A 21,327-nucleotide genomic window follows, 5' to 3' on the forward strand; every position below is an offset into this window, starting at 1 on the left:
GGCGGGGCGCTGGGCCCGCAGCGACGCAACGCGCCTTGCCGACGCTAGCGCAGTGAAAAACGTCAGAAGGAAAAGAAAATCTGAGTGCTTCAGGCTGCAAAAGTGATTCCTGTTCAGGGCACGTCAGCGAGCAGGGGCCCGCGCGCCCTCGCTGGACTCCCTCCTGCTCCGGTGTCGTCTCCGCTTCCCAGCACCAGATTTTGGCGCCTCAAGTCCGCGTCTCAGGGCCGGGCGGGCCTCGGCGCTCGGTCCCCGAGTCTGGCATCACGCCAAAGACAAAGCCCGCCCCCGCCCGCCATCCCCCCGGCCCCCCCAGGGCCCAGTCCGCTGACCGTCGATCCCTACTCGGGGCGCACCAGTCCGCGCCGTGCGCGTCGCGTCTTCCCCTGAGCCCCGCCCCCGCCCCCGCCCGCACACGTAGCTGTTCGCTCTGCAGATGCCCAACAACCCTGTTCTGAACAGTCTTGTCCGACGTTTTCTTTGAACGCTGCAGCTCCCCGCAGGCCTGTGTGCAGCTCCAGGGCTCTGGCTCCAACTTCTGGCGCTTGGTGATGTCAAGGCGCGATGCCAGCTGGGTAAGTGTGTGCTGGAGTTCGGGGTCTCAAGGAATACAGCCGAGAGTCAGAGGACCAGCAAGTACTTAAACCTGTAACCTTAACCGCCCGGAACCCGGCAAATGAGTGTTCTCAACAGGGAAGAGAGGAAGTTCGTCCATATTTTCGCTGAAATCCTCTATTATCTACACGATGTGTCAAGCTACAGAGCTTCAAAAGCCCCGGACTTGGCTGCTGGACGTAGTTTCCGGAAGGCTGTCAGCTTTGGGGTTGGCAAGAGTCTGTTCCACGGGAGGAAGACGTCTTTAATTCACATCCCTAGTGGCCCCGACTGCACTTCAGGGCCCTGGACATCACAAACTGCGCTTCAGACGTTTTGTTTGCTAAAGTCAAGACTGCCTTCTAGTACTTCTAGTTTTCTCTTTGGTCTTTGCGCAGTTTCGTTTGGATCCTGAAAAACAAAACTGCGACAAGAACATAGCACAAAACTCACCATCCCAGTCACGTTTAGGTGCACCGTTCAGGGCTGTTTACTGAAATAGGGTGCTTGATCAACTGAGGATGTCTGGTGTGTTTCTGATTGGGGGGTCCTGTGTTTGGGCGGCGTTATAGTCGCCCTAGGCTGCAGGCTTGCCCTCTTCCGCACGCGCATCACGCTGCACAACGTTCACTGCTGGTGGGAAGCTCTTACTTTTGTCTTCTTGCTGCTTCGCTTTCTCTGCAACACCAATTCACTAACAGTTGCTTCTCTCTTCTTTTTGGTCTTTTTTTCTGCTCAAGTCATACGTTTGGCAGGTCACTACTTCTGGTCACCTTCCTGTACTCTGTAGCTGCCATGGCACTTACCATTATTTCCCTGTTCGGAGTGGACTTATTCTGTCAGTGACCGTAGATCGGCCGTAGGCACCGACCCCCGTACTCCCCGCAGTTCTCACCTGGCTCAGCACACATGCTTATGAATCTGGGATTCAGCCTGCTTTTGTTTTCTTAGATTTATTTGTGCACACAGAACTGGGGCACAGGCCAGAGGTGCAGGGGCGGAGAGAATATGCACCAGAGACAGAGCGGGGAGCAGGACAGGCAGATGGACAAAGTCCACTGCTGAGGGGAGCAGTGGGCGGCCAGGAGAGGTCTGCTGGCCCTGTGGGTCACCTCCGGGGCAGGGATCAAACTCGCACTGAAGCAGCTGCGGCCAGCTTGCAGTGCTGCGTCCTAACCTGTTGCACCACCAGGGAGGGTCCGGCATTTTTTTTTTTAAGGATTATTTATTTGTGCATACAGACTGAGGTACAGGCCAGATGTACAGGGGCGGTGAGAAACTCCACAGAGACAGAGTGGGGAGCAGAACAGGCTGACTGACGAAGTACACGGCTGAGGGGAGCAGAGGAGAGACAGGTCTGCCGCGCCCTGGGGGTCACCACTGCGGCAAGGATTGAACTTGTGCTGAAGCGGCTGTGAGTTGGCTTAGCTCTGCAGTGCAGCGTTCCAATCTGCCATGCCACCAGGAAAGGCCCCTCGGCATGGTTTTTTTTCTTTTCCTTTCTTCAGACTTGGAGTTATATTGAACTTTGGGAATTTGTCTTCAAGTTACGTTTACCATGTGCTTTTGGTGTCTTTAAAATTTTGTTCTTATTATTCTGGATTCTTTTTGAAAGAAAATATGCCACTAAGGTGGCAGCCAGTGTCTGTCATTAAATCATCCCTGTGAAGTTTCCTGACTTGTAAAAAGCAGGTCTACCCTTCCCCCATCGGCCGAGTTCCTGAGGGCTCGGTTTCTTGACAGGAATGTCTCAAGGCCTTTCCATCCCTGCTGATCAGTGTTGGGCTGGAACCTGTCAGAAAGAAAACCTGCCCCAGACACTGCGTGGCCTCTGGTTTTTCAATTCTTCCGCCACAATTCCATACTGTTTGCAGAATCTGGCACACAGTGAGCCCAGGGCTGGCACGGGCCATTCACTGGCTGGGCACGGCCCCTTGTAGGACATCTCACTGCTGGGGCCGAACCGTGCCCGCCTGACCCCCAGCGCGACTGCTGGTAGGTGGGGCCTTTGGGATGTGACTGGGCCTGATGTGGCCGCCCGGGAAGCAGCAGAGCTTGTCACTCCACAAACACGAGGAGGCAGCTACGCCAGTCCAGCCCGGCTGTCAGCGCTCAGTCTCTGACCTGGTCTGAGCGGATGTCCCACGAGGGCAGCCTGAGCACACGGCTGGAATTTGGTGCCGCCCAGAAACATGGAAACATGCGCGCGTCCCAGCGCCGATTCTGGAAGAGGCTGTCCTTGCCCTGTGGTGCACTCTGGTCCTTCATCAGCGAGCTAGCCACGGGACTTCGAGCTGGAGCTGAGCGGAGGCTGGGATCTGCAGGACCGGGCCCGGGAGGAGACCCTGCTGGGGGTTCACGAGGAAACCGGAGAGCTGCTGAACTCGGGCTTCGCCCCTCAATGTCGTTGCACGGGGCAGGCCTTTGCCCCCACTGCGGAGGGCTAACTGGACCATGTGGAGGATCTACTTAGGATGAAGGAGCGCAGAGCACAGCACGGGGCCAGGAGAGCCCCTTCCCACTCCAGAGCTGGTGCTGGGAAACTGGGTGGCCCCGCTCTTTGGGGACCACACATGAAGATGAACTCAGAAGTGGCTCTAAGACTTGGCGGTGAGGCCTGGAGCCTCGGGGACACAGAGGACACAGGCCCCCTGGCCCAGCCTCAGGGACGTGTCTGGGGATGCCGCGCCAATGCAAGGAAGCAAAGGCCAAGGATCGTGGCTGATCTGCGCGTTCGGGGTGCACAGCCCGCTGCTGTCACAGTCGCTGGCATGTCACCTCTGATCGTCATGTGAGCTCAAGCTACTCCAGGTCTCGGCTTCCTTAGCTGCACATTGGGGATAATTAGAACAGCGACTTCTGAGTTAATGGTTACTCTGGACCCACACAAAGACAAAGGAGTGACAGTTCTCGGTCTTTCCTTGCCCCAGAGCAACTCACAGTCAAAGACGAATGAGAGTCGCAGAGCAGCAACTATGCAGAGATGCATGTTCTAGACTCGATGGCTCCACTGTCCCTCTGAGTCCTTTCACACACCCACTTTGTCTCTTGATGTTTCTTTCTGAAATACACCACACTGACAATTGTTTTCCATAGTTGTAGGGTTGTTGTGGGACTGAGAAATAATGACAGGACTAATGGGTACTAAGGACATGAGGCTCCCACCGCTGCTGAGTCATGTTAATGGCACCTGGGGAAACGAAAGCCGGTGGAGTCGCGGCCTTTGCCCGACCTGTGACAGCAGCGAGTCTTCCCTTTTTGAGGTTGAAGTTAGTTTCTCCTTTGAAGGAGCAAGGCTCAAGTCCAACTTTTGTTTTCGGGTTTGCTTTCATTGAAGTGTGCCTTAGTCTTCTGTGGACAGCGACACGGTCTTTTGGCCAGTCCAGCTCCTGAGTCTGTCCCTATTTCTGAACGAAACATGCAACTTACTTTGAACTTTGCCACATGTTTGCTTGTGATCTTTTATTGTTATCGCGTTGTATTGAACAAATGCTTGCTCAGTTAGCAGCAGCCTTCTGGTCACATGGATCACAGTCCCGTGTCCTAAGACCTGAGGCCTGGGCACACCTGCCACCTGCTGCTCTCTTCCTACAGCTGGGTTTTCCTGCCAGATGCTCGTTCCCTGGCGTCACTGTTTGTCCGCGGGTACACTACTTTCATACACTCATTCGTGCGTTGCAGCAGTAAAATACAAAACTGCTTTAATGGTTTATAGAGATCTTTATTTTAACGAGCGCATTCATTCATTTTCTTGTGTAGTTCATTCTTGGGCACCCCGGCTCCCCCGACGCCGGGACTGAGCTGTGTCCCATCGCCCCCAAGGCTGCCCCCCCGCTCGACCCGCCCCTAGACCTGTGGTCAGCCTGCCAGCTTTGTTAGTGCTTGTAAGCAGTAGGAGGGCATCTGCGCTTACACATGACACGTTTTAGGGACTCAATCAAAAAGCAGACGTTGTGGCTGATCGCGTGCCATTTGAGATGGGAACGAAGAAGTTGAAGCGAAAATAAGAAGGCCTTGCAGATAGGGCCCCTGTGGCTGCCTGCTCGATGCGGAGAACAGCGTTCCTTTGCCAGAGAAAACGGCGCTTCCGCACTCCCAGAGCCTAAAGGTTTTCTACTGTGGTGACGAGCAAAACCTGATGAGGAAGGGGGTTTTCTGTGGAAATGGCGGCTCTAGCTCTGCTTGGCCACGCTGGCGTAGGTGTGCTCGATCTCCTTGTCTTCAGGGCACGTGTGGGCGAACTCCTCCCGGTCATACGCGTTGCGGAGGTAGCGCCAGACCCCTGAGAACTCCGCTGGGATGTCGAAGTTACGGTATTTCTTGGCAGCAACCTAGGGTTTGGGAGAAACGAAGAGGAAGGCAGTTGGCGCGGGGGCGCCAGCCCTCCCCTGCCGTGCAGGAAGGCGAGCTCGTGAGGCCCTGGCCCTGGCGGTCGCCGCCACTCCTGGCGGGCCCATGCCAGTGTTGTGTGCTCAGCGCGGGACCTGTGGCAGGACGAGCTCTGCTCAGCACACCGGTTGCATTTCCCGTGAAGTGGCGCCATCCTCCCTGTTCTGGAAACGAGACGGTGGACAGCAGCGGAAACTTACTTTAATAATGTGCAGCTTGGGCAAAAGGCTACAGTCAGCCAGCGTCAGCTGATCCCCGTCCAGGAATAATCTCCTGGACACCGTGAGCTCCTCGGCGCTGTCTGCGTCTATCTCGTGCAGAAGCGGGGTCTTTAGGTAATCGTCCAGACGCTTCAGTTCTCGGAGTAGGGGTTTTTCGAAATCTGAGGCAGAGCAGTCACAGGGTCACTGACAGACGTAGCGTCTCCATGCGAGACACAGCTCAGGCTGCATCTCAGCCTCAGAAGCTGACAGTGCCGGAGGCAGCTGCTAACCCTTCAGACTTCCCCTGCTGAGGCTTTTGCTGGGACAGTCAGGTGACACGTGCGGTCAGGGCCGGGGCTTGGGGTTGGAAAGATCATAAAGGTAAAGAGGATTTGGAAAGCGACTCTACGGAAAGTCCAGTGAAAGATTTCATAGGAGAGGGCACGGGAGACGGGCACAACACCCCCAAATACATATACACATTCACGGGGCTCCTGCCGGAGTGAGCAAGTGCCTGAGAAGAACAGGTCTGGGGCGGCATGGCTTACCCGGGTTCGCGTCTTTTTGTGGATTCTTAATATATGCAGAAAACTTGGCGAAGAGGTCACAGCCCACAGTGAAGGATTCCTTGTTCACGGGGGTCAGGTGAGGGTATCTGTGCGGGGGACAATGGGGGTTTCTGATGTGAAGAGGGAGCGACGAGGGAGCAAGGGTCATGGGATACAAGGGGGTGTAGTGAGAAACAATCACCCATAATCAAATGAAGCGACGTAATGTCATTCAGCACATCAAGAAACCAAATACGGAAACGTGATCACGAAGAGACACAGAAAAGTGTTCAGCGAACTCGCTTTCTGTTCATAGCAAACCCCCAATGTCCTTTTCCTGGGTTCCGTCCCTTCCTTCAGCCCTCGGCAATGCCAGCCGGCTTGCCTTCGGAAACGCCCCTCAAATCTGGCCACGCGTCACCGCCGCACTGCCCCGAGCGGCTGACACCTCTGTTCTCGCACTGGTCTCCGAATCTGTCAGTGGCCCTGTCTGAGCGCGTGGCCCTCTGGAGATGGCGGCTGTTTACAAGAAACTCCAGTGTGGATGAGAGTCACGCCCTGCAATGTCACTCCTGCCCTTCCCTTTGTGACACCAATTACACATGTGGTAGCGCTTCGCCGCGTCTCTAAGGCAGTGACCTGCTGCCTCCCAGCCAGGGCTTTCTACTTCAGTGAGTGTCTCCTAGGTTGTGGAGCATCTGATGTGAAGCCTGTGACATCAGCTACTGAATTCAGATAATGTGTTTCTCAGTAATAGGATTTCATTTTGTTCTTTGAAAGTGCTCTCGAATTCTTTAGTGAACGTCTGCTCTTACATCTGTTTTCCCCCCATTTCCCTCTACTGCGTGAAGTGTGTCAGGAAAAATTATATGAAACTTGCTGGGTAACTCTCGGAGCTCGATCATTTGCTTATCTCTTGTCTCCTCACCCTTATTTTGCCTCCATGTGTCTCGGTGTGTCTGTTGCTTCTCGTGCTGTTGCTGGATGACAGACACACACAGAAGCTGCAGAGGTCCAAGCCGTCTCCCAGATCGAGGACATGCGTTCGCTTAGCACAGTCAGGGCTGGGGGCCCTCACCCTAAGAGGTGCTGAGCTCCCCTTTCTTGTGTTAGGAACATGGGGAGAACCTGTTCTCCTCTTAGGGAGTTTTCTGCTCAGTCTTACTCATTTTCCCACCTTGAGAAGCCTCAGAATGGCAAATGTTCTCGGGGCGACCACTGGCCACGTGCTTGAGAACCAAGCCCTTCCCTGTCGGCTGTGAGACACGTTAAACAGCACACACTTCAGAAACACTGAAAGGAAATGTCCAGACTGTTAGCGACTAGGCACCTTCTAGCTGAAGTGAAGCACCTTGGGCAGGGGCTGGTTCCCCGCACGAACAAGGAGCTGGAACTCCCAGTCCCCCGGCCTGGCCAGGGAAAGGCACCGGATGTTGAGCTTAGTGGTCTGCGAGTTCCTCAGTCATGTCCGTGAAGCCCCAGGGTGGACCTTGAGGAACAGCCAGGTGGGCGCCACGTGGACACTTGGGGAGGGCAGAAGCTCCCTGATGTCCCCAGCCCTCCCTGGTGCACACCTTCTACCTGGCTGTGGGTGGGTGGGTGGGTGGGTCCCAGCCACGGCCTGTGACACATGAGGACCTGCGATGTCGGGTCCTGAGTTCTGTGACGTGTGCCGCCAAGTGACCCCCCGCTGGAGGGTGCCCCAGGGCACCCCGCTTCGTAGCCGGTGGGTCAGCAGCACAGATCTCAGTCTGGGCTCGCCACAGACACCTCAAGGCCCAGGAGCGGACCGCGGGCAGCCCGGATGCCCGGCCCGTCGGCGACGGGCTCGAGCGGGCGCCTCGGGCCCCGCTGGCAGGCGAGGCCCGCGGGCGGTGCCCACCGGGAGGCCAGCGCCAGGACACCGCGACCTCCTTCCCCTGGCGCTGCGGGGCTTGCTTCTGGCTTCCCCCCTCGTCGCCCAGTGGCTCGAGACCGTTCTCTCTGAAGCGCTTTGTGGCCAGCGCTTTGCTGCCTTGTTTGTTTTACTCAGGGGTGGGGGCATTTCCTTCCTGGCTGCCCTGATGATTGTAAATTGGATCCATGGAGCCGGAGGCGACCTCTGGGCTGGAAATGCCAGACCTGACTTGAATTCTCAGACACCTGCTGTGGGGCCTCCCCAGGAACCCCGGCCCTCTGCGAAGTCATGCTGCCGGCTCTGCAGTGGCTACAATGAAATGTGGTCTGGATTCACCTGCCCTTTCCAGGTCTCCAACTCTATTCTTTGCCCTTCTGGAAAGATAGTAAAAGAGAGGTCTGATGTTGCAAATAGGTCTAGGAATAAGAACCGTGAATTTGCAGGCCATCGGCCAACAGAACAATAAAAAAGGCTGTACCTTGGAGGAGCCAGTGTCTGCTCTAGAAACTCTTCGATTTTGATGAAGTCTGTTTTTAGCTCCTTGTTATACACCAGGAAGGGCGGATTGGCACCTGGGGCTAAGTCCTTCAGTTCTTCTGGCTTTCTGTGATCATTGAACACGAGCAGAAGGGTTAGGCTCTGGAGAAAGCCTTCTGCAAACAGCCACGTTGTATTGGGGCGGCCAGTTTCAGCCCCAGCGCGAAGTGCGCTCTGCTTTCTCTTACCTGGTCATATCAACAGTCGTCACGTTGAATTTAACTCCTTTAAGCCAGAGGATCATGAAGAGCCGTTGACAAAAGGGGCAGTTTCCGATACTCTCCCCATCACTTCCAGCCTGTTAAGGTTAAAGAAAGGCTTTGTTCATGCAGTCGCTCCACAGAAGTGTGTTGAGCGCTCTGGGAGCTGTTTCTCTGTCATGGTCATGAGCGGACAGAGCGCCATGGGGTCAAGTGATGGCGTTATCTGCAAAACGCTGCGCTGGGTAGACAACAGTAATAATGACAGTGATGTATTTCTAGAACCTGTGTGACCACTTCCTACTGATACACATGTCAGTTACCAAAGAGTCTGCTACTTTGCTTACTTCATCAGCAAATGTTTCTGGACGAGGAGCTTTTTCTAAATGTCTGAACGAATTTCAGCTCTCTCGTTTTCTACAGCTGTCCCACCATTCCTTCCTTCAATGCTGCTTACTATCTGTCCAACTATCTGTGGGGTGCTAGCTGCCCAGTCCATCAGCACCTCTCGTTTCTGGGGCCTGATTGCTTCCTCTTTCAGGTCAGTCTGCAGAGGAAGCAGAGGCATTTCGCCTCAGGGCTGCTCCAGCCTTTCATTTCCGGCAGCACCATGGTCCAGGACCCCCCCATTTTTTTTTTTTTTTTGGCAAAGGTGTCTTTCCCTAGCAGCAGGTAGGAGACAGGAAATCATGTTTATTGTTGCTCTTTTGTGATGTCGGGGTGTGAGGGGAGACTGGCGCCGGAAGGGTGGCCAGCCTTTGTGAAGGGAAAGGCCACAGTGAGGTGGGTGAGGGAAGCGCCGCAGGAAAGGCCGCTTTGTTTCTGTCTGTGTTGTGCTGACTGCGAGTCCGAGCAGGGTTTTAGGGTGTGGCTTTCCTAGCTTGGCTAATGACTTAGTGAAGTGGCTTTAGTTGGAAAAGACAGGATGTGCTCATTCATCAGAACAACTTTTCCTCTTGTGTTTGTGACTGAAATTTCTAGACATGAGAACGGTAGCCGTGGGGCCTGCATCTTCCCGAGAGTTTCCTGCGCTAGGGAGCGTGTCGTACTGCTTGTTTCCTTGGTCCTCCAGTGAAGATGAGCCTGCGAGGCAGCCTCTCTTGCTGCTCTCGGACCTGCGCGGTCAGCAAGCCCACGCTAGCGCTGCTTCCTCCCACCTCATCGTTTCGTTGCATTTTCCTCTAGGATTTATGGAAGTCCTGAGACAGTTTGAACTCGTCTGAACACGTTCCCCCCTTCCTTCACAGATGTTTTTGACAAAACACTCCATTCTGAACTCTGGGCTCACCGTCAGATTCCATAGTGTTATGTGCCAATCTAGGAAAATTAATTTCACAGCAGTGGAGAGAATATAAGACCCCCCTTAAACAGGGAACAACAGACTGATGAGATAAAAGCTGCATATTGAGAAAATACAAGGTGTGTTAGGAAATCATGTGTCCTCAGTTCTTGGATATGAATCGTGCCCAAATTATTCGGAACTGGAAGCCAGTATGCTCACTGGTGACATGAATCTGTGCGTTATGTGGGACAGCCTCAGGGTGGAAGTGCTTGTGGGAGGCTCTAGAAGCCCAGGCTGAAATCACAGGCTCTTTGACTCTTTAGAAAGATACCACATCATCTGTAAGTGAGACTTTGTTGGGAAGCAGCAGTGGTTTTTTTGGTAACTGATACAGTAACATTTGCACACCCGCGGACCCCACGCCCCTGTCCTGGCGTCTACTATGGAACTTCCAGCAATTAGAGCCCAAACCCTGCCTCTCACGAGCTGTGTGACCTTGGACAAAGCGGCTCGGCCACTCTTTGCTTTAGGTTTGTGTATCTGAAAAATCGGGTTAATAATAAGCCGCTAAGCACAACGCTTTCCACACAGTAAGTACTCAACAGATGAGTAGTTATTCTAACCTGCAAATTATGTAATTCAATACTTGCTCATCCAATGTGTGATTTACTCACTTCTGTCCAAATTGCCATGAAGATCAGTTCTAACAAGTATTAAGAGAAGCCTGGCTGGGTACAACGAACCGCTTAGATGGAACGAGAGCTCTTCAGTCACCCCGCGAACAGCCGGGCCTCGGTCTGGGATCGGTGAAGCAATCCCCAGGGCCACTGGAGCAGTTCAGGGTAATTTATGTCCTGCCTGAGCAGTCATGTGCGCTGTCCCAGCAAACACTTGGCTGGATTATTTTGTTCTGCAAGAATTCAAGAGTCTCTCCTCTGCTTTTGAAAAGGCAGGTTTGGTATGGACTCGGTGTGCACGTCTGGCCAGATAGTAAATCATTCAAAATGATTCTAGAAGTATTACTTTGCGAGCAGGTGTTTAAGCAGGCACGCAGCATACCTCACGTCATGGCTTTGGAAGCCGCCCTGACACTGCCTGGCTCTAGAGACAAGTTACTGAAACATTACAGCCTGAGTGCATGTCCACAGGAATGTCACTGCAGGGAGGGTGCCCTGCCACTGCCGCCGCTGCCAACCGGCCTCCTGAGTGAGGTAATGTATGCAGTTTTCACAATAGGCCTGGTGTGGTATGAGTCTGTTGTGATTTATCAAGCCGGATGCTTTTAGCAGTCAATGAAAATACATGGAAAAGGCTAATGTGAGCAAGGATTTAGGAAAGTATGTAATTTCTACTTGGAGTGACCATAGAAATTATTAATTTTTCTTGATAAGCTCATTTCAAAACATGCCTTCCTTTCTCCTGCTTAGGGGCTTTCCAAAGGGCTTTTCTGAAAAGTTGAGACATAAAAAAGCAACCCGAGGCAGACCACAAAGAGGAAGCACAGACCCCCCCTCCAGCAGGCCGGACTCCCCCAGTGTCCTTGGAACCTGCTGGGATGTTCATCCATTGTGGGGGATTCTAGAAAGCTCTACCAGGGTTCTTTGTGGAAGGGAGTTGGAAGGCCATTCTTGGGCCTCTCCTTCCCAAATTCAGGCTTTCCAAATCCTCTTATAAAACAGAGACTGTGAGAGGTGGAAAGTCCTTAAAGATTATCTTGTTAGATTCCTTCATTACATAGAAGGTCCAAGGGGAGAGAGAGGGACTCTTGCAAGTTCACATGGGAAGCCACTAAGAAAACAGCTCAGTGGCTTAAACTCCCACACTGCCTACTGCTCTTCCTGGCGTCTCACCTGGCCTTTCCCTGTTGTCATATCAGACAGGCAAGGACTCAGAGCAGGAGTATAATCACAAAATGATTTTCTGCCTCTAGCCCAGAGGTTGAATTTTTTAGAAGCTGATGTCCAGTGTCAAGACAGAACAAGTTCTGGACATCATTATTGTAGTGGAAAACTCACCTTCACAAAAAGCTCAATCTCAGGGTCTGCTTGCACGTGGGGCCTCACGCCTGCCATTTCTCAGTCTTTCTTGATGACTGTCCGTCCCCAGAGTCCACCCTGGTCACCGTCCTTGGGACTCTTCTCTTCCAGTTTCAGTCAAAGGCTTACAGAAGGCTGGTGCTTTAAGAGGGGCGCCCCGCTTGCATTGGGCTGAGTCAGAACTCAAGGCAGTCTCCTTTCTCAAGAGGTAGGCTGCAGAGAATTCTAGATGCTTTAGAGCAGCTCTTGAGTTCTTTTCTCCTTCTACCCCGTAACATTTGAATTAGGGAGGAGCCTGAGGGCATACGTAAACAGACTGGCTAGCAGGGTGGGGTGTTTCCAGAGGCTCCAACGCTGTGAGTCAGCAGAGGAGAAACACAGACATGAACCCACACTACAGCGCTGCATCAACATATCAAACCGACCAGATGTTCTCGAGAGCCTCCCTTCCAGCCCTGGGCTCCATGCCCAGAAAATGGGCTCTGATTGTTGTTCCTGTAACTCAACAGCCGCAAAAACCTCTTCCAGGAAAAGGACCAGAAATGACTTGGCTTTTATCATTGAGAAGGATGTTTATCTACCGATGCTGTTTAAAAGGGGTTTGAAAAAAGTACCTTACCAAATATCTCCACCCCAATTCTCCTGCTCCCACAGCCAGACGTCCCTTTGGGCTGTGCCTTACACTCCCCCTATAACCGAGGCATGCCAACTGGGGGAGAGGGGCCCTTCACCGTCTTGGGGCGCCCGGCCTCGCTCCTCTCTGGGAAGCGCAGACGGGGACCTATGACCTGCGGGGCCGGGCCGGGCATTGGAGACCATGAGCCGGCGGGTGTCTCCGCCTGTCCACCTGGAGGAGCAGCTCACAGCCAGACCCCTCGCTCTGTCCACTGTCTCTGGCAGCTGCGCGTCTGCCCGCCGGCGCTGGGGGTTGGGGCAGGGACCCCAGGGTGGAGGAGCCTCCTTGCGGGGGGCCCTCTGCCCGAGCCCACGTGACCCAGCCGCTGGGCACCATGGCGAGCCCCTGGCTCCGACACCGGTCACCCCCGGGCCCCCGCTTCCAGAATCTCCGGGCTGAGGGGCTCCGGGCCACTCCTGCCCCAGCCACAGCTGCGGGTGCCCAGCCGGAGGGGCTGACGGGCAGGCGGCTGTTCTGAGCCTGCCTGGCATGCGAAGACCCCCCCGCGCGTGGCTGACGGGAGAGGGTCGCGCGCGGAAGACAGACGAGCCCCTGGAAGGGCAGGCACCGCTGGAGCTCTGCAGCCCATCGCTAAAGGGCCGCTGGGCGCTGAGTGCCAAGGGCTCCCCCGGCCTCAGCAGTGGGAGCGGCAGGTGCAGTGGCACCCTTCCAGCCTGCTGCTCCACCACAAGTTAGGGGAGGCAGGTGGCCTAGACCTTTTATGGAGGAGCCTACTTCCGGGGCCTGCAATGAGCCAATCAGGTGTGAGCTACGAGTTGATTGGTGCTACCTGGCCCAATCAGACTGTGGTTAGCGGGAGCCAGCAGCCTCTCACCACATGTCAGTCGTGGCAGTTGCGCCTCCAAGACCTTTTATGTGAAGCCCACTTCCTGGACTGTGGACTGGACCAATCAGGTGCTAGAGCTGGCCTGTAAATGGTCCAATCAGCCACAGGATTGAAAAATGGTCCAATCAGACTGGTGGGTGGGGCGCCCTGAAAGAGGATATAAGCCAGGGTCTGCGGGTGACGAGGGCGGTGAAAGCAGCACAGCACGTGGAGAAGAGGGGAGCGAGGGCGGCGCCAGCCTGGCGCGGAAGGTGGCGAAGACCCTGTTCCGGCCGGTAAGCAGAGGAGGAGAAGCGTGCAGCAGCCGACCTGTGAGGACTGAAGAGAAGCGGAAGAAGCCTGCGCGGGGACGTGGCGTCCGTCCTGTTCCTCCATGCCCTGGACGGAGCCCCAGAGACGGCGGCCTGGCGCCACAAAGGGCTGTTTGTCGTCGGTGTCGCCCAACAACTCCCAAAGAGCTGTGGACACTGCGTGTCTCTGACGCCGCCTCTGAGGGGCCAGTAGGGGCCACCCTGCTGGCCAGCGCCGGCCAGCGCTCCTCCTGGAGACGGTGGCAGCCGTCTCCGTGTCTGGAAGACAAACCCGTGGTGGTGGTTCCTGGGGCCGGGGTGTCTCGCTTGTGGGTGCGGGTGACAGCCACAGAGGGTGACCTGTCCTCTCGTCGGGCACCGCCCTTTGGTAGGCGGTAGCCACACGCCCCGACGGTGTTGCCGTGGCTGTCCGGCCTCAGAGCCCGGGCAGGCGGGGGGCCGGCCTGCCGGCCCATCTGGCCTCGGCCTGTTGCCCATTTGTAGCCCTCTTGGCCTCTGTGGCTGCATGGCAGCCCCGCGGTCCTAAGTCCTTGGCGCCCTCCTGGGAGCCGGGTGTCTTGCCCCCGACTGCCATCCCCGCACCAGGCCTGGAGGCCCCGGTGGCCGCCTGCCCCGGCACCGCAGCGGCAGGGGACGCCGCCGCCGGGCTGCAGCGTGTGGCTGGTGTCCCGGGTCCCTTTGCGCACCCCAGCTCGTCTCCTTCACCCGTTTGGCGAGAGCTCGCTTTCTGGCCCCCTGGGCTGAGCCCGCCTGTGGGTGACGGTGAGGAAGGCCGAGGCGGTGTCAGCGTGCACGTGCTCGGGCAGCCCTGTGCTGGCCGCTCTGCCCGAGGGCTGCAGTTGCTGGCGCTTGTGCCACATGTCTACTGGAATAATCACCGCTAAAGTGAACTCAAGGGCAAATGAAGGAATGATTAAGAATACATGGCATCGGCCCACCTGCGGCCTGGTCAGCCCATGGACGCATAGCTGCGACTGCAGGCCAGTACAGGAGCAGGACGATGCCTGACACTCGTAACGAAGGAAAGCTGCTAACGTCTCAATCTGCCAGCTAACTGGAGGAGGGTGCTGCCTGGCAGAGCCGGCTGGCAAAGGGCGCACCTCTCCTCCCTTCAAAGCCGCCCCTCTTTCACACAGTGGACACTGGCCTGTGGTTGGCAGTTGGAGACCCTAAACGTGTCCTTAGAGGGTGCCAGCAGCCAGCCTGGCCTCTCGGTTCCTGCTCTTCAACGTGACAACTCAGCTGCTCTGCACACTTCGAGGGATGCTCCTGGCAGCCTCTCTGGGCTTCTTCTCGGGTGTGGGGGACAGGGCCGTTGTTCCCTCACTCCAACTTCCTGGAGGACCGCAGGGCGCAGAGGTGGGACTGCTACAGAGCGAGGGGAGAATTTCCCTTCCTGACCCGCATCACTCTGCAGTGAGCTGCTGGGGTCACCGCCAAACTGGTTTCCTCAGCAGTCGCCCCATTTCCCACTCCCACCTGCTAGTGCGAGAATTCTCCATGTTGCCCCCATTTCCTTTTTTTGTAGTTAAATGAGTCTGGCATTTGTTCTGAGGGTGTTTAAGCTGCTCCTGTTTTGTTGTTTTTTTCCCTGACGTTGCAAAGAATGTGAGGATAAGCGGCCCTATTAATGTCAGTCTGCATCTCTGGCTATCCTCTGCAATGAATCCCTAGAAGTAGAGTTACCGGTATGAACACATCTTCGTACTGTTTTTCGAATTTTGGAAAAGGTTTTTAAAACTAGTGTTGCAGCTTAGAGAGATTGTGGATCATCATGGTCTTCGACAAGCACTGGAGAAAGCATTAGTCGGTTAATGAAGGAAGAACTGGTGATACAGCCAGTTGCATTTCTTTTTTTTTTTGCAATTAAGATTTGATTTTAGCGATTAAAAATGTTGCCACCATTTACTTTTTTAAGTTTAGCATTCCTAGTAGGTGTGAATTGATGTTTCATTATGTTTTTGATTTGCATCTTAATCACCAGTGAGGTCGAGCATATTTAGCGTGTTTACTGGCTATTTGCATATATGAAGAGGAGAAATGTCTGCCCATGTTGTTTGCTCATTTTCAAATTGCTTATTTTGCCTTTTTGTTGAGTTCTAGATTCCACCTCTCACCAGACAGAGGACTTGAAAATATTTCTCTCACTCTGTGGCTTGTCTTTTCAATTTTTTTAAGACTATGTTTTGAAAGGCAAAGGTTTATGAATTTCAGTTAATATTTTTCCTTTTATGTGTTGTGATTTGGTATTTATTTATTTTAGATTTATTTATTTGTGCATACAGAGCTGGGGTACAGGCCAGAGGTGCAGGCGGTGAGAGGCTTCACCTGAGACAGAGTGGGGAGCAGAACAGGCTGACTGACAAGTCCACTGCTGAGGGGAGCAGTGGGTGGGTCAGGAGAGGTCTGCTGTGCCCTGAGGGTCCCCTCCGGGGCAGGCGGGGATCAAACTCATGCTGAAGTGGCTTTAGCTACTCGGTGCTGTGCTTTGACCTGCTGCACCACCAGGGAGGGCCCATGGCTTGGTATTTAATGACTCTACTAAACCAGGGTCGTGGAGACTTTTTTCATATGCTTTCTTCTAACCCTTTGACAACACATCTCTTACCGTTAGGTCTCTGATCCAGTTTGAATTAATGTCGGTGTGTGTGTGAACGGTAAGGGTGTGAAAGAGTCTTTCCCGCGTGGGTATCCAGGTGACTCTGCAGCACGAGCTGCAGACACCATTCGCTCCTTGGCACCTTTGTCAACATTACGTTGAAGTTTAAATATAAGGGCTAATTTCTGGACTCTCTGTTCTATTGACCTAAATGTTTATTCCTCCTCTGGTACCATCCTTGATAACTACTTTATACGAGGTTTCAAAATCAGGAAGTGAAAGGTCTTCCATTTTTTCTTTACTTTTCAGTATTTCTAACTAGTCTGTGATATTTGCATTGATTTTAAGATCAGTCTGTAATATGTACAAAAACAACCTATTGGAATTTGGATAAGGACTGTGTTGATTATATGCATCAATTTGAGTAGTACTGTCTTCTGAGCATCACTGAGCCTTAAAATTAATGAACATTCACCTATTACTAATGGAGTATTTAATGGTTAAAACTGAAAGTTTTCCCTTTAAGGTCAGGAACAAGACAAGGACATCCATTGACACCACTTCTATTTTAGTGCTGGGGGCTTTGGCCAGAGCTGCCAGACAACAGGAAATAAAAGGAATGTAGTTTGAAAAGCATGTGACACTATATTATTCACACGACCCGATAGTAGAGAACCCTAAAGACTCCACCAAAATGACCATCTACCTATGAAAATACCAGTAATGCTCTTTCAAAGAAACTGAAAAAAAAAAAAAAAAAAGAACATTTATATAGAACCAGAGAAGGCCTGACATAGCAAAAGCAATCTTGAGCAGCAGCCATCACATTACCTGACCTTAGGTGATAAAGTATTTGAAATAATATAATATTGACATAAAACAAATATGTGGATCAATGGAACAGAATCAAAAGTCCAGAGATAAGTTCACATGTTATCAATACTTAATCCATGGCAAAGGAGCCACAAACCATGTAAAGGAGAAAGGAGAGTTCTAGCAAATGGTGCTGCTGTTAAGGGGAAGGCTGCCCTAAAGGAACTCTGTGGAGTCTTATGGACCCCACCCCTACTCCAGTGACTGGAAACTACAACTCCCAGCAGCACCTGGGAGAGAACAGCGAGGACCCAAGGGTGGAGCTAGCAGGAATTCTGGGACATTGGGGGATAAATAGGGCATGATTGCATCGCGCTCTCTCTCTGGAGAAATGGCTCTCTGGACTGGCTCTCTGGACCGCGTGACTCTGTGTGTTCAGTCAGCCAGCGTAAGGTATTCCACTTACTTTGCATCCCGCTCTCTTCCCCTGGGCTGCTTCCTCTTCCTTTCCCCTTTTGTAAATAATCCCGGTATTGACCCTTTTGTGTGTCCCTGCAATACAACCGAATTGTGAGCACGCGGGTGAGGCCCACAGACAGACGGCTGGTCCACTCTGGGCTACCCTGTAACACTGGGACAACTGGACAGACACGTGTGAAAGGTGAACTTGCCCCACTTTGTATAGTAGGAAGCACTGGCGGTACGTCTCACACTGTCAGGGACAAAAATGTTTAGGAAGATGCAACAGCTGCTGCCCCTGGGGAAATAAAGGGAGGAACACAGTGGACGGTGGTCAAGGACTGTGGGAGTTTTGGGGGTTGGTGCAGGGTGTAACACCATCTGGAGGGGAAGTTTCTAGACATAATAAGTCATGTCCCAAATGGCAAGCCAGTGTTACCTCAACAAAAGAAAAAAATCCAAAAAAACCCCAAAAAAACAAAAAAGCAAACATTACTCAAATGAACAAGCTCTTACATAGGAAAGTATAAGTAGGTTAAAAAGACATCTAACTGGATGGGAGAAAATATTTGTACTCAACATGGGCTTAATCTCTAAAAAGTCTTTAAAAGCATACAACTTAACAATAAACATTAACCTTATTAATAAATGGCAGCAGATCTGAACAGGTAGTTCCCCAGAAGAGATGCAGAAGGCCAATAGACACGTGGCAGAGTGCCCATCATCACCTTCAGCAAGCCATGCGGGTCAGCACAGCAGGCTGTCTCCTGCCTTGAGGATGGCACATATTGAAGATCGCCAGCAGTGAGTGTGGGAGAGGTGGAGAAAGGGTTGCACCTGCTGCTTTGGAAAAGGAGCTAAAAGCCCTGAAAGTGGACGCGAGCCCAGCACTGGGCATCTTTCCCACAGACATGAACCATCTACTCAAAAAGTGTCTCCACTAGCAGGAGCTCCCCTCCACCGAGGGGACACCCTCAGTGCCCAGATAGAGGGTGGGGTGGAGAAGACGTGTCATCCTCGTGCCAAGGAAAGCTCAGCCACATGGAAAGAGATGCTGCCAGCGACCGTAGATCGGGGTTGGGGGAATCGTGCGTGTGGCACAGCAAGTAGGAACGACAAAGACAACTAACGGATATTTATGTCGTGGACAACTCGACAGAGCAGAATACTGCAACTAATGGATACTAACACACGAGCAATTTCAGAGGTTTAAGATGTAGGGGAACAGGAAAGGGACAAGGGGATGTCAGGGCTAGTGGTGGGGAATGAGTAATCGAATGAACGAGTGAATGGATTCTCGACTAGCAGGCGGAAGGACAGGGCAAGTAGCAGACAGTGGGGAAAACAAATAAAATTAGGCACGCGCACATGGCTTTCTTTTGCCGAGACAGGGTATCGAGGAAACAAGTATTTAATGACTTCCAGAAGTCATTCCCTTTACCTCTCCAACCTGTATTTGGCTCTCAGTTTTATTTTTGTGGTCAGATCTTGCTTTTCTTCCTGCTGAGAAATAGAGCAAAACCCATGAATATGAAATATCTATCCATTTATTTACATCTTCTTTATCTTTCTTCAAAATATTTTATCGTTTTTATCACAAGTCTTGCTCTCTTTTAGACATACCTGTTTCCAGGCACTTTTTGTTACTGTTGCAAGTGGGAACTTGTCTTTAATTTCATTTTGGAAAAGTTAGAAATACGATTTTTTAAAAAGATTTATGCTCACAGAACTGGGGTACAGGCCAGAGGTGTGGTGGATGAGAAGATTCACTAGAAACACTGAGAGCAGAACAGGCAGATCTACTGAAATTACTGCTGAGAGGAGCAGCGGGCGAGCGGCTCAGGAGAGGTCTGCCAGCCTGTGGGTCACTCCCTGGTGGGGGATGGCACTGTGCTGCGGTGGCTTCAGAGAGCTTCACAATGCGGTGCTTTAACCGATTGTGCCATCGGGGAGGGCCCATGACTGACCTTTTAACAAGAAATGTTTATTTTGGAATAGCTTCAGGTTTATTAAAAGTTGTAGTGATAGTCCAGAGAGTTCTTGCATCCTTCTGCTCCCATTCTTCATGTCAGATTAACATCTTACATTACCTTGGTACACTATCAAAACTAAGAAACCCACATCATCACATTACTATAAAATTTTAGACTTGCAATTCACCATTTCCCCCCACTTACGCCTGCTTTCTGTTCCTGAATCCCTTCCAGGAATGATCCATATTATGTTGCCATTTCTCTGTTATCTCCTCTCACTTGTGATAGTTCTCACTCTCATTTCTTGTGACATTGGGAGTTTCTGAGTAATTTGTAGAATGTTCCTCTATTTGGCATTGTCTGATATTTTTCTCATGATTAGACTGCAGCTATTTTGAGGAAGAATCCTACCCAGGGGGAAGTGCCTCTCTCATCACACCCTGTCAGGGGTAGATACCAGAGGTTATGGTAATTTTTTTTAAAAGATTTTTTATTTATTTGTGCATACAGAACTGGGTACAGGCCAGAGGCTCAGGGGCGGTGAGAGGCTTCAGCAGAGACAGCAGGGAGCAGAACAGGCAGATCGATGAAGTCCACTGCTGAGGGGAGCAGCGGGCGGGTCAGGAGAGGTCTGCCGTGCCATGGGGTCATCTCCGGGGCAGGCGGGAATCGAACTTGTGAGGAAGCGGCTTTAGATTCTCAGTGCTGTGCTTTAACCCGCTGCGCCCCCAGGGAGGGCCAGGTTATGGTAGTTTTTGCTGAGTTTATGTGAAGTGACCGGTTCCCTTCTGTTTGCACTAAGCCCAGCTCACACTCAATAGGGAGACTGGAGATTAAGCTGTATGTACCTCATGGGGGGGGGGAGTCAGTCGAGATGCATATATTACTTAGAATTCTGTTTCCCATTTTCTGAATTATTAGTATGAAATATGTATTTATTTTACACTTTGGGCTATAATCCAAAACTGCACCACTTGTGTTTTGTCACTGAAATGGCCTCAGCATTGCCCCTGCCCCTACAGCTGTGTCAAGGGAGGGGAAGGAAGAGAAGTAAGATTGATCAGTTCAAAACATAAAGAATGGAGTTTTGGAAAACTCGGGAGAATCTTATCTACGGGGAAGGAGCTGTGAGGTAAGAGACTATCAGGTTTTGGAGAAATCACACTAGTAACTTAGTCACTTGGGACTCTGGGGTGTCAGCAAGGGCATGCACTGCAGGGTGGACCGGTGTCTGCAGAGGTCTGTCTGCCCTTCCCCATTTGCACCCCATTTCAGCCGCTCTGACAGCTGCAGAGCTGTCACGGCTTTCCTCCTGTCTGAGCTCTTCACTGGCTTGTTTCCTGAGGACAAATCCCGCCCACATTCGGTGGCTCAGCCAGGGGCCTGGCCCAAGTGGGCGGGGGGCAGCCCGCTGGGGAGGGCGCTGGTTTGTCCAGTTTGTCCCCTCAGCCGTGCCTGAGCTCGCGGCCTCCCGGCCAGCAAGGCCTCAGCCCCGCCTGGCGCACTGTCCCGACCGGGCAGCCGGCCGTTCCTTCCCTCCCTCCCTCCCTGCAGTCCGGGAAATGCAAAGCCATGAGCCTGGGGCTCAGGCTGGTGGGCAACCCCTCCGGGTTCCCGCCACAGAGGGTGGGCAGGCGCCGGGTGCCCACGAGGCCCGCCCCGGCCCCGGCCCCGTGGGCACACGCCGCCGGCTTCCCCGCCAGCTCAGCCAGCTCAGCCAGCTCAGCCGGCTGCGGAGGGCCGCCCCTGGCTCCCACAAACCCAGCCTGGGCCTTCAACGCAGCCGTAGCTTGGGAGCAACTGCGAGGCGGTGCGTTTCTGCTGGAAACGTCTCTGGCCTCCGGGGCTGTGCCTCGACCGTCCAGTGCCCACCTTCCCCGCTCGGGGACCGAAGCCCACACGGTGGCCGGAGGAGCCTCGGGCCGTGGGCGCCGCCACCGCTGCGGCGCGAGTCCTCCGGCCC

At 53.1% G+C, this 21,327-nt stretch overlaps 1 protein-coding gene across 1 annotated transcript; it reads right to left on the minus strand.

Annotated features, from left to right (window-relative positions):
• Positions 1-4,046: 4,046 nt before the first annotated feature.
• Positions 4,047-12,038, minus strand: CLIC2 (chloride intracellular channel 2). Its single transcript, XM_004695203.2, has 6 exons — positions 11,666-12,038; positions 8,357-8,466; positions 8,110-8,235; positions 5,735-5,841; positions 5,184-5,365; positions 4,047-4,925 (listed from the first exon to the last, which is right to left on the minus strand). The coding sequence occupies exons 1-6, from the start codon at positions 11,720-11,722 to the stop codon at positions 4,767-4,769; spliced, it is 741 nt and encodes a 246-aa protein (XP_004695260.1). The 5' UTR covers positions 11,723-12,038; the 3' UTR covers positions 4,047-4,766.
• Between the last annotated feature and the right edge of the window lie 9,289 nt (positions 12,039-21,327).

Source organism: Condylura cristata, unplaced genomic scaffold, assembly GCF_000260355.1.
Source record: "Condylura cristata isolate star-nosed mole 26May11 unplaced genomic scaffold, ConCri1.0 scaffold00057, whole genome shotgun sequence".
NCBI classification, from domain to species: Eukaryota; Metazoa; Chordata; class Mammalia; order Eulipotyphla; family Talpidae; genus Condylura; species Condylura cristata.